Source organism: Gekko japonicus, unplaced genomic scaffold, assembly GCF_001447785.1.
Source record: "Gekko japonicus isolate JY-2015 unplaced genomic scaffold, Gekko_japonicus_V1.1 scaffold709, whole genome shotgun sequence".
Taxonomy (NCBI): domain Eukaryota; kingdom Metazoa; phylum Chordata; class Lepidosauria; order Squamata; family Gekkonidae; genus Gekko; species Gekko japonicus.
In genome coordinates, this window is record NW_015169796.1 from 48,013 (window position 1) to 62,578 (window position 14,566).

At 47.5% G+C, this 14,566-nt stretch overlaps 1 protein-coding gene across 1 annotated transcript; it reads right to left on the reverse strand.

The window, feature by feature from the left end:
- Positions 1-15: 15 nt before the first annotated feature.
- On the reverse strand, positions 16-10,851 carry MAK16 (MAK16 homolog). The gene is made up of 10 exons (XM_015417066.1): positions 10,759-10,851; positions 9,988-10,037; positions 8,760-8,869; positions 8,381-8,445; positions 7,375-7,526; positions 7,146-7,200; positions 5,938-6,012; positions 3,137-3,241; positions 2,528-2,584; positions 16-473 (listed from the first exon to the last, which is right to left on the reverse strand). The coding sequence occupies exons 1-10, from the start codon at positions 10,771-10,773 to the stop codon at positions 282-284; spliced, it is 876 nt and encodes a 291-aa protein (XP_015272552.1). The 5' UTR covers positions 10,774-10,851; the 3' UTR covers positions 16-281.
- Between the last annotated feature and the right edge of the window lie 3,715 nt (positions 10,852-14,566).

Sequence of the window (14,566 nt, forward strand, 5' to 3'; positions counted from 1 at the left end):
GCAGCAAAATAAAATATTTAAGATCATGTACAAAGGCTGCTGTGGTTTTACTTAGATGCTGAGGGACATCAAAGCAGCAAACAAGTAAAAAAAATAACATTTCAAAATCTCAACTTTAGTTCCCCCTGCCATGTGCCCCTTAGCTCTACCGCCCTAGTTTTCATTCAGGTGGAAGGGCTGCGGTAGCCTCCTGGGTTGTAAAGTTCTAGAGATGAGGAGCCACACTGGCATCTCCTCACCCAACACAGTTCTCAGATTTGGCTTCCTCCCTTTAAGAGGAGTCACGTCGCTTTTGATTTAGCCTGCAGTTCTGTTTCCTGCTCATATTCTATTTCGATGTAGGGTCGCTTCCTCCTGACTGGCCCCTTCAGTGGGGCTTTGCCCTTAGACTCGGGCTGACCACTTCTCTCTTCCTCCTCACTGGCTGTGGCCTCTCCTTCCTCTTCGCTGCTTGTTCCCAGTTTATCCATATCCTGGACAGAGAAAATAAGAGGTTAAATACAATCATGTCTGTTTCCAGTTCCTCAGCTTCAGAGCTCCCCTCCTTACAAATCAAATCCTTCCTGAGATACAATCTTAGAGCAGTACGTCTCAGCTTCTGTCTCCGGCCCTACACAGTTCTGTACATATTAAAATCAACAGTGCCACTGCTGTTCAAAAATCATGGGCTCAACTTCAAACATTTCCATGGCTCATAATACTATATTAGCCTGCAAGATAAGCTCCCTTGCCCTGAAATCTGTACTGTGTTTGGAAATAAAAATAGAGGTATAATTGAACTTTGTGCATCTACACAATTGTCATTCATCAGCCAAAGCCACTTAGCTCCTGTGTCGGTGCATTTTAGGCAATTGCTAAAACTGATTTGAACATTTTAATGGTGGTACATAATTTGCTGAATGCCCTGGCTTCTTAATCTAGTAATCAAGTCAGTAACACACCAGGGAATTTGCAATTTAAATATACTTATGCCCCAAGAGAAGGCATATATTATGTAACCAAGACCTTCAAGAGAAGGGGGGGGGGCTCTCAAGTTCAACCTTTCAGAAGAAAACACTGGTGAACCCTTTTTCCCACTGGCAGTGCAAGAACACAGCCTGCAAAGGAAGTTCACCAAAATTAAACAGTTATTTTTGAACTCTCAATTTGGAAAAAAAAACATTCAAGCTTTTGTGAATTAATGCTAGCTGCATTAGAAGATGAGTAGGTTTTTATACCCTGCTTTTCTCTACCCTAAGGAGTCTCAGAGCAGCTTACAATCACATTCGCCTCCTTTCCCCCACAGCAGGCACCTTGTGAGGTAGGTGGGGTTGAGAGAGTCCTGAAAGAACCGTGACTAGCCCAAAGTCACCCAGCAGGCTTCATGTGGAGGAGGAGTGGGGAATCGAACCCGGTTCTCCAGATTACAGTCTAGCACTCTTAACTGCTATACCACATTAAGTCATTGTCTTCTTGCCCGCAACCAAATAGTTGGGAATCCAGGAAGTTCCACCTAAGACAAACCAGGCCCTTCAGTTTGAGAGCTGTTTACTTAGCAAGGATCACCCAAACAAATTGGGCAGACCGCACTGTCAGGAGTGCTGACCACTCTAACTGTTAACTTTACGCTCCTGCTTGAGTTGGTGCTCGCTGGAAATCCAGGCCCTAACAACTGCTGAGCCTGCATTACAACTATTTTTGGCCTGTCACTTCTGTGTGTCAGTGCAGACTCACAGCCCTGGCTTGATGGGGAAGAAGAGTAACTAGAGTAGTTGAGAGGCCAGTGAGGAAGACACAGATTAAGGTCTAAAGCAAAAACTTCCTCTTTGCTGGTCAGGTCAGGCCTGGCAAAGCACTTGGCTGGGGCTCCTGCTTGAACACCCGGTTTCTGTATCACTGCTGCAAACACCCAGTTTCTTCGTTCTCCAGGCAGCAAGCGAAGAGTTGCAGGATCTCTTCTCCAGTGTTCCCTCTAAGCTGAGTTAATGTGAGCTAGCTCACAGTTTTTTAGTCTCCAGCTCACACATTTTTGTCTCAGCTCAGGAAGGAGGGCTCCAGAGCAAACTAATTTATGCAGTAGCCAAATCACCGGCTCACAACTTTAATGCCAGCAGCTCACAAAGTAGAATTTTTGCTCACAGCACAGGAGCAGGGTTGGCCAAACTTGCTTAACGTAAGAGACACACAGAATAAACGTCAGATGTCTGAGAGCCGCAAGACATGAACAAATATTACACGTTTTTACTGGGAAATATGCAAATCTGCTTGTCATTAACATTAGATGAGACTGCCAACAAAAGCGGTAAAAGCAGATATTGATAATGATATTTGTCCAATGAAAATTTGTTTGCTAATGATATTTAGCTTCCCCAGCCGCCCTGCCGGGAGCTGCACAATATGTGTGAAAGAGTCGCATGTGGCTCCTGAGCCACAGTTTGGCCACCCCTGGCTTAGAAGGAGCACTGCTCTTCTCTCCCCAGCACCCCTCAGATTCCAACACCAGAGCCCCTGCAACTTCCAACTACAGCCTGGAGGGGGCAGCACTTACCTCAAAGTCACTGAGATCACTCTCATCTACCTCCACAAACTCCCTCTTGTTTGAGTCCTGCAGGGAAAAAAGGACAAGCAAGAACTGAATACTTGAAGGAGCAGCTTTCCTTCTTCCCATCATTCTCTTTCCCAATCACCATTCATGGAAATCCAAACTTTGGCAACCTCAACTGCCCAGAAGCAGGCTTGGAGAAGGTGAAGAGGCACCCATCAACTCAGCCTGCATAGCAGCCAAATGAGCATTTTGCAAAGCCTCATACAGCAGGATTTCTCAACATGCCATGGGGCACAGTCCGAAGCCCACAGGACGACTCCATAGGCAGAGCTGCCTTTGTTAGGCTAGTCTCCTAAACCTAGGAAATTAAACTTGCCAGTGGATGAGGAATACTAGTGCCCCTCCAGGGCTCCCATGACATAATTTTACAGGAAGAAACCTTAGGGAAGGAGGGAACTGGGAACACAGACACACTAGAACCTTAAAGGGGCTGTACACAGAGAACAAAAGCCCTATTCATTAGAATTATATCACAAGCACAACATAAATGTACCAGAGATTTGCAAGGCCTCCTTCTAGGAGGACAACACTGCCAGGTTGCAAAAACATTACCTCCTCCTCGTTTTTCTCTGCATCCGAGTCAGACTCACTCTCAGCTTCCTGCTGTTGCAGAGCTTTATCGAAAGCGTGGATGGGGAAGTTGTATATATCACCATACTAAAAGAAAGCACATTGGGAAGGAAGAGACATCAGGAGAATTCCAAAGCTGACATGGCAAGGGCATTCTGTACCCTACAGAGACCTCCAAGCCCATTAGGGCTGTTGAGTTTGGATAACTTGGCAACAGATGTCCGCCCTTTCTCACTTGCACTCAAGGCAGATTACACAGAGTGAGTTGATGCAATAAACGGGATGGGACATTCAATGAACAATGAAACAGGAGTTCTGTCATAAAACCAAACAGAAGTCTAAAAACACAACTGAAGCAAAGCTTGAGTGTAAATACGGCACATTAAGTGATGCGAAAATCACACAGTAGGATCCTAGTTTCAGCAAGCTATGCATGGTAGTACAGACCGCAACACAATCCCTAATAATTTATCCAAGTACCTTCGTGAAGCATTTAGTATTGCCTGCCAAGAAAAGCCCTCTTGAATAATGCAAGATTATAAAGGCACCAAGCCTTTTAGTTCCATAAGATAATATGGAGTTAACATTCACTTTTGATGCTCTCTGAAGAATATGGAAGGTTGACACAGACAAATTGGAGGGTAAGGGCAGGTGGGGTATGATTAAAAACATGTGCATGCTGGAAAACGGAATAGAAAGCTATTTTTATTAAAGATTTTAGCAGCTTTATTTCAACTAGCTGAGGGGAAAGTTGTTTTAAACTGTTACATAACTGGTATTTAACCCCAGTTAAACCAAGTCAATAGGGAAACGACAGATGCTCGCTACCACAGAACACCCCTTGAGCAGATGTGACTAGTATCCGATGGAATTGTGGGAAGTCACTGCCTACTGAGGGGAAACAGCAGATGTTGTTAGATAGTGTACAGCTAGATATATTCCTATGGCTCCAGCAAAGCTTGCTTTAGGATGTATAGAAGACCATCTTGAGGTGGTTAACAATCTGATAGTCACAGCGGGTGATTTCCCACAAGCGCTGCTCCGTGCTCACTCCTCCCTTTTGCCCCAATGGTACGTGTCAATTTCACACAAGCTGCTGCGCGGGCGCATTTTGCCCCACAGCTTTGTGCGATTTTCCCCGCGTCTACTCAATCCTCAAAACAGGACTGAGTAGACGCAGGGAAAATCGCACGAAGCTGCGGGGCAAAATGCTGTCGGGCAGCAGCTTGTGTGAAATTGAAACGTACCACTGGGCCAAAGAGCAGCGCTTGTGGGAAATCACCCAGCATGTAAACAAAAAGACAGGGAAGACCACCACCACCCCAAGAAAGATATTTTTTAAAAAAAGAGGAGCAGCAGCAGCAGCATGGAATGCTCTGTATTGTGGGTACTGAATTTTTCACTGTGCCTGTTTTCGTTTTCTTAAGATCATTTTGAAATCATTATGGGGGGTGTAAAAAAAAGATCTAACAATTATGTGACTAAGTCCCTCTACTTCTATTTAACACCAGAAAAGGACTCTAGCTCTCATGGTTTTATGGAAAATCTTAATGCTGTTATAGCCTAAAGATATCCAATACTAAACATGTACCCTGAGAGATTACATGAGACCAGTGTTCCCTCTAAACTGAGTTAGTGTGAGCTAGCTCAGTTTTTTAGCTTCTGGCTCACAGATTTTTGTCTTAGCTCCGGAAGGAGGGCTCCAGAGCAAACTAATTTATGGAGTAGCCGAATCACTCCCTCACAACTTTAATGGTGGTAGCTCACAAAGTAGAATTTTTGCTCACAAGACTCCACAGCTTAGAGGGAGCATTGCATGAGACCCTCATTATTTGCAGAGGATCGATTCACTACGAGTGGCACAGTTTGCAAATACTGCAAGGTAGGGTTCTGCTGTAAAAAACCCGTTTCCTGCAAAATTTAATGACATAATGATTGATTGCCCAGATGAGCCCGATCTCATCAGATCTTGGAAGCTAAGCAAGGTCAGCCCTGATAAGTATTTAGATAGGAGACCACCAAGGAAGTCCAGGGTTGCTACACAAAGGCAGGCAATCGCAAACCACATCTGAAAGTCTCTTGCCTTGAAAATCCCTTGTGATCACCATGAGTCAGCTATGACTTGATGACAAAAAAAAAAAAGACTGATTATAACATGGTGGGAGTAAACAGCCTTGAGATTGCATCATGTGACTGGACTGCAAATAAGTGAAACCTCAGATCACAAATGGCAAGGGGTCTACTGTGGTTTCCAAAAACTGAAAAATGTGTCAGTCTTTTTTTTCTTTTACACAATCAGATAGACACCTGAGTTGGTACCACTAAGCACGGAAAACAATAGATCCGGACCCCTGATACTCAACACAAAATGAATATTGTAAACCTAACAGCCTTACTCATCAACTTAGCTATGGCTCTGCCTGGTTATTCAAGATGTTACATTTAGATGATGTTGTCCCTCTTCAGAAAGCTCCGAGCCACCTGTGAGGCTCCTAGCAGTCACCCATCCACACAATGATAAGGATCTAACCTACGCAGTGCAATGGCACCAGAAGCTCACAGAGCATTCCCTAGGCCCCAAAATCTGCCACCTCATGTTCTGGCCTCCACCCAACCATTTCAGTGTGAATACCATAAACAAAACCCTGCTCAAACAGCATGGCGATAAATTAGTGAGGATTTCCGTGCCATTTCCCTTCCTGTACTGCCAGCCAACTGGTAACTGAGCTACTGCAGAGACACATCCCCAGCCCAACACATTAAGATGCTATAGCAGCCCATACCGTCTCCTTCTTGAGTCTCTCCAGCAATTCTTTTTCAATGGCGTTGTCCAGCTGAGCAGCAATCAGGGCTTTTTCCTATCAGGAAAGGCACAGAGCAGGGAAACATGAAGGTCATTCAGAGACAAAAGCATTGAATGGGCAGTTGGCCACCTTTTCAGGGAAGGATGCCATCCAGGAACAGGCTAGCTCCATCAGGGGGGAGAGCCGCCATCAATTTATCTCCTTACTCAGTTCATGTACTGTCCTAAATGCTGTTTGCAACACAGCTTTCTATCAAATTAGCACCAATTTAAAACCAATAAAACTTTATCCAAGCAGCTGTTAGATAAAATTCAGAACCAGAATCTCAAAGAAAAGGTCTGAAAGAGGAGTTTTCCTGATTCCAAGAGCATTTGTGGCAGATGAGCCTCTTGGAGGAATGTATTCCACAGTACTGGGGCAACTACAGAAGAGGCCCTGTTCCTGATGGATGCTAATTTTGCATCTACACATAACAGTAAGACCAAAGGGAAGATCCTGATGGGGAACGTCAAATAACAGAAGTCTCCTTGTTCTCATAAGAGGAGTTTCTCATGCATCACCTGATGGGCAGCCTTCTCACAAACTGTAAAAAGGAATTTCAAGCAATAGAAGCTCATGATTGAAGGCCGGAGAGAACCAATCAACTTCTGGAAATCCAGGTGACAGAGGAAGAGCTTTGCAGGAGCACTCACATACGATATTTTCTCAGTCCCAAACACATCCTGTGGTACTGAGGGTTTTCTCACACTTTCCCCTGCCTTTAGAATTATCATGCCCATCTCCTGAACAACTAACATTTGGATTTTCTGAAGAGAGAGGGACCCTTTAGAAGAAAAGAGGGGAAGGATGGTCCCAAGCCCTGAAGGGAGGAGGTGTACCCCAGTCTCTGTAGCACGCTGGTATGCTTTGGCTTGTTTTTTATGCCAATATACTATTGGTTTTATGGCTGCTGAGCTAGTTTTACTTGGGTTGGTTATCTGAATTTTGAACCGTCTTTTGTTGTAAGCCACAGCATCTAAATGGTCTAAATTTTAATGATAAGTCTCTGGAAAGTCAGTCTTCTGATGAGATTAACCCACTCCCAGATTAGCTCTTCCCCCCAAGAAGACACAAAAATGCAAGGAGAATGGGAGGGGAGGCAAAATGACAGTCCCAGCTATGAGCAATCACTGCAACAGTTGTGTTACCTCTCGTCTTTTCTCTCGCCGTTCGACCTTCTGACTTAAGGGGACGAGCTTCCTCCTGCAGAGGAGAAACAGCCATTAGTGGAGTGATTCTGCCTGCCAGGCAGCAACAGAGAACTAGGAACGCGTCTCTTCTGCACTCTCCCTTAACTCCATCAGCAAGAGGCCTCTATGCGGCAATATAACCAGCTCAAACAGAAACACCCAGTTGCCACCAAGCATCACGACTCACTGTCTCTTGAGCGTCAGCTTGCGGATTCTGATCAGGTACTGTGTGATCTTGGTGAAGCGCTGCTTGCATTTGTGCCGGATGAAGCGGGGCCAGTAGATGAGGTTCTCATCGATCTCATCCAACGCTTTCTCATAATTCTTACTCAGCCGGACCTGCCAGAAATAGGAAGGTGGGAAAAGTCTGCAGCAGCTCGGAAAATAAGGAAGCAGTGGAACCCAGCATGCCAGAAGTGGGTACAGGGGAAACCTAGAGGGAAATCAGGCAACTTCTCCAAGAAAAATACTACATTCCATTTAAAATACGTTTAGAGAGAAATACTACACAATTCAACCCTTAAAGAGATTAAGGACAGAAGTAGGGGATCTTGGTGAGTTTGCTGGTCCAAAAAGTAAGTAATCTACCCCTGTATTCATTCAAGAATGTTATTCAGTCCTCTTTCAGTTTAAAGCCAAATGAATCTGGATTGCTTAGTTAACGCCATCTAAAGCTTTCATGAAATTTTTGATTTTTAGAGCACGTAGTGTTTTCCACCTTCCAGCAATTTGCCTTAGTAAATTTTTATCAGAGTATCTGCAGCAATATCAACAAACCAAAAGGATCCAAAGTCTGAAAACGATTCTGTTCCGATGGGCTTAAATGTTTGTTGCAGGAGGAAGGAGAGATATACTAGGCATTACAGTATATAATACTGCTCTTGTCCACTGTTTTATTTATGTGGCTTTATATTTATATATTATTTATTCCAAAAGGCAAGATAAATATTTTAATTACATAAAATAAGTGGGCCAGAGTTCCCTTACAAATTGTTAGCATCCGTCCAAATTAGTCTAACTGTAGGGCACAATCTATATATGAAATCCACATTTAAAGTACTGCTTTTCCAAGTTAGAAATATAAATCTGAGCCCTACAAGAACATCTATAGAAGGCTTTCAACCACCTTTCACATTAACTGCTAGAGAGCTACCATTCTTGATACTGGAGGACTTACAGGAGGAGTGACTTACCCTTTCCCATAACCGATTGGGGAAAGCAGAACGTTCAATTGTCTTCATGTAAAGGTAACACTGACCTAAAAAAAGGAACAGAGGCAGCATACAGAGTTACCACCAGGTCTGCTGTAGTCAGACAAAGCACAGATAACATAAGGTCTGAAGACTGGTGCTCTGGAAGTACTGGAGCATCAACCTTCTAAGCTGAGTTGTATGTGTTCTTCACACACCTGCCTAGGAGAAAGGGAGCGGCCCTTTCCCGCACTCTCAGAGTGGGTGCTCAGTTGCCAATTTGTCTGTGTCAACCTCTCCTTGGTTAGGCAGGCGAACCCAGGGATTTATCCAACCCATCAGGCCAAATACAACTGTGAGGAGTGACAGCCAAGGCCCTCACCTTTTTCTTCCTTGATAGTAGCATATTGGCTGTTGGCCAAGGGGCAGGAAGAACGGTTGCACAGGCCAGTTATGTTAAACTCATTCCGGCAGAAGTTCTGTGTTTTTGTCCTGCAAACAAGAGGCTTGAAATGAATAATTTGTTCACTGTGTTTAATGCACAGCAAATTAACACTAATCCATATTAGCACATTATAGTCCACAACCGCATAATTCAAGAGGAATTTAACTGAAACAAAAAAAAAGATATCTTTATGTTGTTCATAGAGCCCCCAAAAAATCACATAAAGGCCCCGGTCACACAGGACAGAAAACGCGGGGGGGAGGCGTGGCTCTTTGCGCTGACGCAATCTGATGTGCAATGAGGCGATCAGACTTGACGGCGGCACACCAGCGCTTCCACCATCGGCGCACGTAGCAAAGAGGACGCCAGCGCGATCACACCACAGGAGTCCGGAGGCAGCCCGTGGCAAACCATTTGCTGGTAGGTCGAACCTGGTAGCTTTTAACTATGCAGCTTCGGCGGCTTGGCCACGGGAATGCTACGCCTCCCAGATGTTCTGGTGAGATCGCACCCAGAGTATCGTGCCTTCAGCAGGGCAAATGCTCCGTGTGACTGGGGCCACCGTTGGGCAAATTTTTAATTTCAACTTGCGTCATCAGAGCATTTCTACTAGCAGATAGAAACAGCTAGCAAACAACCATAGTCCCCACAACCAAAGAAAGACAGCAGTCATAATGGCCCAGGTATTTGGCAAAATACTAGCTAAGGAAAGACTCAGACATCTTGCCCCAGATGTACTTCCCATGAATATACTTCCTTAGATTTCACAAGGGGAGCATGAAGCTGCAGGGGCAGAACTGCCACATCTTAAGGAAATCGTGCTATCCAGTGCCTGCTCTTAAATTAACCCCCTTCTGAAGTGCCAGAAGATTATCTGTCTGGTAACTCTGGACCCCAGTTTCTCCTAAAGAACTGCTCCATAGCCATGCCAGAGTTTCCCAACACCAAGCAGACACCGGAAGAGCAGGCCGCCTGGAACAAGCAGCCAAGAAATTGCTCCTTCTCAGTCCGAACTACTCCAGGTAGACCTGCATCCTGAAAATGTCAGCTCCGTCAACACAAGCTGTTTGGCCAAATCTAGCAATTCTGAATTTTGCCAGCACAAAATAGCCCCAACAGCCCCTGCTTTTGGCACAAGAAGAGCAGTCAAGACAGGAATACTCACTTGATCTTGAACGAGCAGAACTGCTTGTTGCCAAGAGTGTCCCAGACAATCTGGCAAAAAAGGAAGACGTTGTGTTAGCATTGCTCCTGACCTTCCAGGCCAAACATAGAGGGATTACTTGACAGTTTCGGAGATGGGCTATTTTAATTAAACCTAAAGCTGAGCCACAGCGAAAAATACTACTTTGGTATAGGCGCAGGAGTCAGAAAAAGGTCTTGAAGGGAAGGAAATTAACCCTTAAACAAGCACCCCTGTATATGATAATTTTTTTAAAAAGCATCTTCTGAAAAAGTGACATAGCAGCAGTTTTATTCGAAGTGTAAGCTTTCGTGTGCAAAACACACTTCTTCAGACAAAACAATAAAAATAAAAGTTGATCCCAAAGTTGCAAATTGGCTCCAACTTTGTTCTGCTGCTTGTGACCAATACGGCTACTCACTTGAAAGTAGTTAAAAAGAACCTCTAGAGGCAGGGTATCTCGATCACAATTACCGTGGTGGGAGGGGGGGCTAGAGCGCCTGCTTTGCACACGCTCAAAAGCACTCTCTACCGCTCATGATCCCAGTGGACTGGAAACAGGAGTCAATTCCTAGCCCTTCCCTCCTCCCCGCAGCCACCCAGCTTGCCCACGTGGAAAGAAAGTTAAGGAATCCCGGGCGCACGCAGAGGCCTGAACCTGGAATAGCCGGACGACAACGAGTCAAGCCCACCCCCCTCTCCCGACCCCTTGCACCGATTCCAGCCCCGACCCCACTTTCTGCCTGGACTCACGTCATCCGAGTGCATCTTCCTCCAGCCGGCGAAGGCGACCCACCTAACTCATGGGCACACGCCGATACTACGAGCACAGGAAATCTCGCGAGAATCTCGTAGCCGACACCGTCCGGGGTGAAAGAAGGTCGGACCAGTTGCAAAATCCGCCCTGTCAGAGGCGGGGCTGAGTGTGGTAGGCGATGATTCTGGATTGGATGGATTGCAGGGGTGGGAGGCAGGGTTTTGCTTGCAAGTGACCAATCAGGAGATGCTAATTTAAAAAAAACTCCCCGCTTGCTGATTGGTGAATATTATTTTAGAAAGCTTGTTTCTGTGGGGGGGGGGGGGCTGGAAGGGGGGGAAAAAAAGACTCAATTTAATTTATTATAAATTAATATAAAGCGAAGGGCTTTAAGAATCTCCAATACTGTTTAGGAATTTGTTTGCCATAAAAAGGTAAAGGCTCCCTTGCTCGAAAGCCAGTCCAGTCCGACTCTAGGGTTGCTTTCAAAGACGAAGAGCCAGCGCTGTCCGAAGACGTTTCCGTGGTCATGTGGCCGGCATGACTAAACACCAAGGCGCACGGAACGCTGTTACCTTCCCATCGAAGTGGTACCTATTTATCTACTTGCAACTTCTTGCAGGAGCTGGAACTAGAGACGGGAGCTCACTCCATCATGCGGCAACTCGGGTCTCGAACTGCTGAACTACCCACCTTCCAACAGCATGCAGTTCAGCGTCTTAACCACTCGAGCCACCGCAGCTTTAAGTATTTAAGCTATAAGTATTTACCATACTTATAACCTTTTTGCCCAATGAGACCCCCCAATCAGCCTAGGAGGGGCCTTGCTGGATCACATTGACAACAATCCCATCTAGTACAGTATTTTATACATTTGGACATCGGGTGCCACTCTGGGACATGCCCCTCCCCCCACGTAATCAGTAGTACACCTGAAGGCCTGGAGCTGCCTTATGTCTAGGGTTGCCATTGCCCACATGTTGCCTGGAGATCTGGGATTGCAACTGATTTCCAGGCAACAGAGGTCAGTTCACCTGAAGAAAATGGCCGCTTTGGAAGGTGGACTCTGTGGCATTATACCCCATAGAAGCTCATCTCCTCCCCCAAACCCCACCGTCCTCAGGCTTCACCCCTAAATCTCCAGGTTTCTCCCAACCCAGACCTGGCAACCCTACTTACAGAATCAGACCCTTTTCCGGGATGTACTAAAAGAAAGGCCAGGATTGCCCTTTGGAAACAATAGGAGAGGCATGAAGGCCCATTGAAAATAATAGGAGACAGGAATTCCAATTGACTTCCATGGACTCCATTGAAATACATTACAGTACAAGTAGAGTTGCAATAAAAATGTGGAATGGATTTTCTATTAAGGCCTCTGCACCCAAATACACTACTCTGGGGATGGAATGAGAGACCAAGGAGTGGAATGACAGCCCCAGGGTGAGCAGGAGTGTTCTAGGACTGGGATGACAGGCCACGGAGTGGAATGACAGCCCCAGGGTGGAGTAGGAGTGTTCTGGGACTGGGATGACAGGCCACGGAGTGGATGACAGTCCCAGGGTGTAGCAGGAGTGTTCAGGGACTGGAATGAAAGACCATGGAGGGAAACAAGAGCCCCAGGGTGTAGCAGGAGTGTTCAGGGACTGGAATGAAAGACCATGGAGGGAAACAAGAGCCCCAGGGTGTAGCAGGAGTGTTCAGGGACTGGAATAAGAGACCACAGAGTGGAATGATAGCCCCGGGGTGTAGCAGGAGTGTTCTGGGACTGGAATGATAGACCACGGAGTGGAATGACAGCCCCAGGGTGTAGCAGGAGTGTTTCAGGGACTGGGATGAGAGGCCCCAAAGTGGAATGACAGCCCCAGGGTGTAGCAGGAGTGTTTCAGGGACTGGGATGAGAGGCCCCAAAGTGGAATGACAGCCCCAGGGTGTAGCAGGAGTGTTCTAGAACTGGAACAAGAGACCACAGAGTGGACTGAAGCCCCAGGGTGTAGCAGGAGTGTTCTGGGACTGGAATGAGAGACCACGGAGTGGAATGACAGCCCCTGAGGGTAGCAGGAGTGTTCAGGGCCTGGGATGACAGGCCCAAGAGTGGACTGACAGCCCCAGAGTGGAGCAGAAGAGTTCTGGGACTGGAATGAGAGACCACGGAGTGGAATGACAGCCCCTGAGGGTAGCAGGAGTGTTCAGGGCCTGGGATGACAGGCCCAAGAGTGGACTGACAGCCCCAGAGTGGAGCAGAAGAGTTCTGGGACTGGAATGAGAGACCACGGAGTGGAATGACAGCCCCTGAGGGTAGCAGGAGTGTTCAGGGCCTGGGATGACAGGCCCAAGAGTGGACTGACAGCCCCAGAGTGGAGCAGAAGAGTTCTGGGACTGGAATGAGAGACCACGGAGTGGAACGACAGCCCCCGAGTGGAGCAGGAGTGTTCTGGAACTGGAATGAAAGGCCGCAAAGTGGTATTACGGCCTCTGGGTGTAACAGGAGTGTTCTGGGACTGGAATGAGAGACCACGGAGTGGAACGACAGCCCCCGAGTGGAGCAGGAGTGTTCTGGAACTGGAATGAAAGGCCGCAAAGTGGTATTACGGCCTCTGGGTGTAACAGGAGTGTTCTGGGACTGGAATGAGAGACCATAGAGTGCAATGTCAGCCCCTGGGGGTAGCAGGAGTGTTCAGGGACTGGGATGACAGGCCCAAGAGTGGACTGAGAGCCCCAGAGTGGAGCAGTTCTGGGACTGGAATGAGAGACCACAGAGTGGAATGACAGCCCCAGGGGGTAGCAGGAGTGTTCAGGGACTGGGATGAGAGGACCCAGAGTGGAATGACAGCCCCAGGGTGTAGCAGGAGTGTTCTGGAACGAGAATGACAAGCTGCAGAGTGGTATGACAGCCTCTGGGTGTAGCAGGAGTGTTCTGGGACTGGAATGAGAGACCACGGAGTGGAATGACAGCCCCTAGGTGTAGCACTAATGAGAGACCATGGATTCGAACAACAGCCCCAGGGTGGAGCAGGAGTGTTCTGGAACTGGAATGACAGGCTGCAGAGTGGTATGACGGCCTCTGGGTGAGCCAGGAAAGGTTCCCCGGCCTTCCTCAGCCCCAGGGCCGCGCCCTTTGACTCCTTGTGCCCAACGGCGCCCTGAGCGGCTGTTCCCCGAGCAGCCTTTAGCTTGGAGAAACGACGGCTGAGGGGTGACATGATCGGGGTGACATCTCGGTCCGACATCAATCGCGGACTAAGGGGCGGGGGTGTGGTGTGGTGATGTTCATTGGGGAGGCTTTCTCCTTCAGGGCGCTCCCCCTGTTGGAGATCACGGGCATGGAGTGTGTCCTGGGGACTGTGGAGAGTTTGGCGATCTGGCTAGTGTACCAACCGCCTAACGCACCTTCCAGTTGCCTGCCGTCCCTGCTGGAGGCCGTATCAGGCTGGGCGCTGAAGCACCCTAGGCTTTTGGTCTTGGGTGACTGCAACGTCCATGCTGATGACGTGGCCTCCAGCTGGGCTGCGGACCTGGTATCGTCCATAGCGGCACTAGGACTCTCTCACCTTATAGCGATCCCCATGCACCTGGCCAGGCACATGTTCGATTTGATCTTCATGGCGGGGATTACAGTAAACCGGATTACTGCAGTGGCAATTCCATGGTTGGACCACTTTGCCCTGAAGGCTCGTATGAACGACCCGCCGGGGAACCTAATGGACCATGTTCGGCTTCAGATGGCTCCCTGTGGCCGTTCTGATGTAAGGGAAACCTTCCAGGGACCGGGGGGGGGGGCGGCGCCCCGTTCCTGTCTATTGTCGA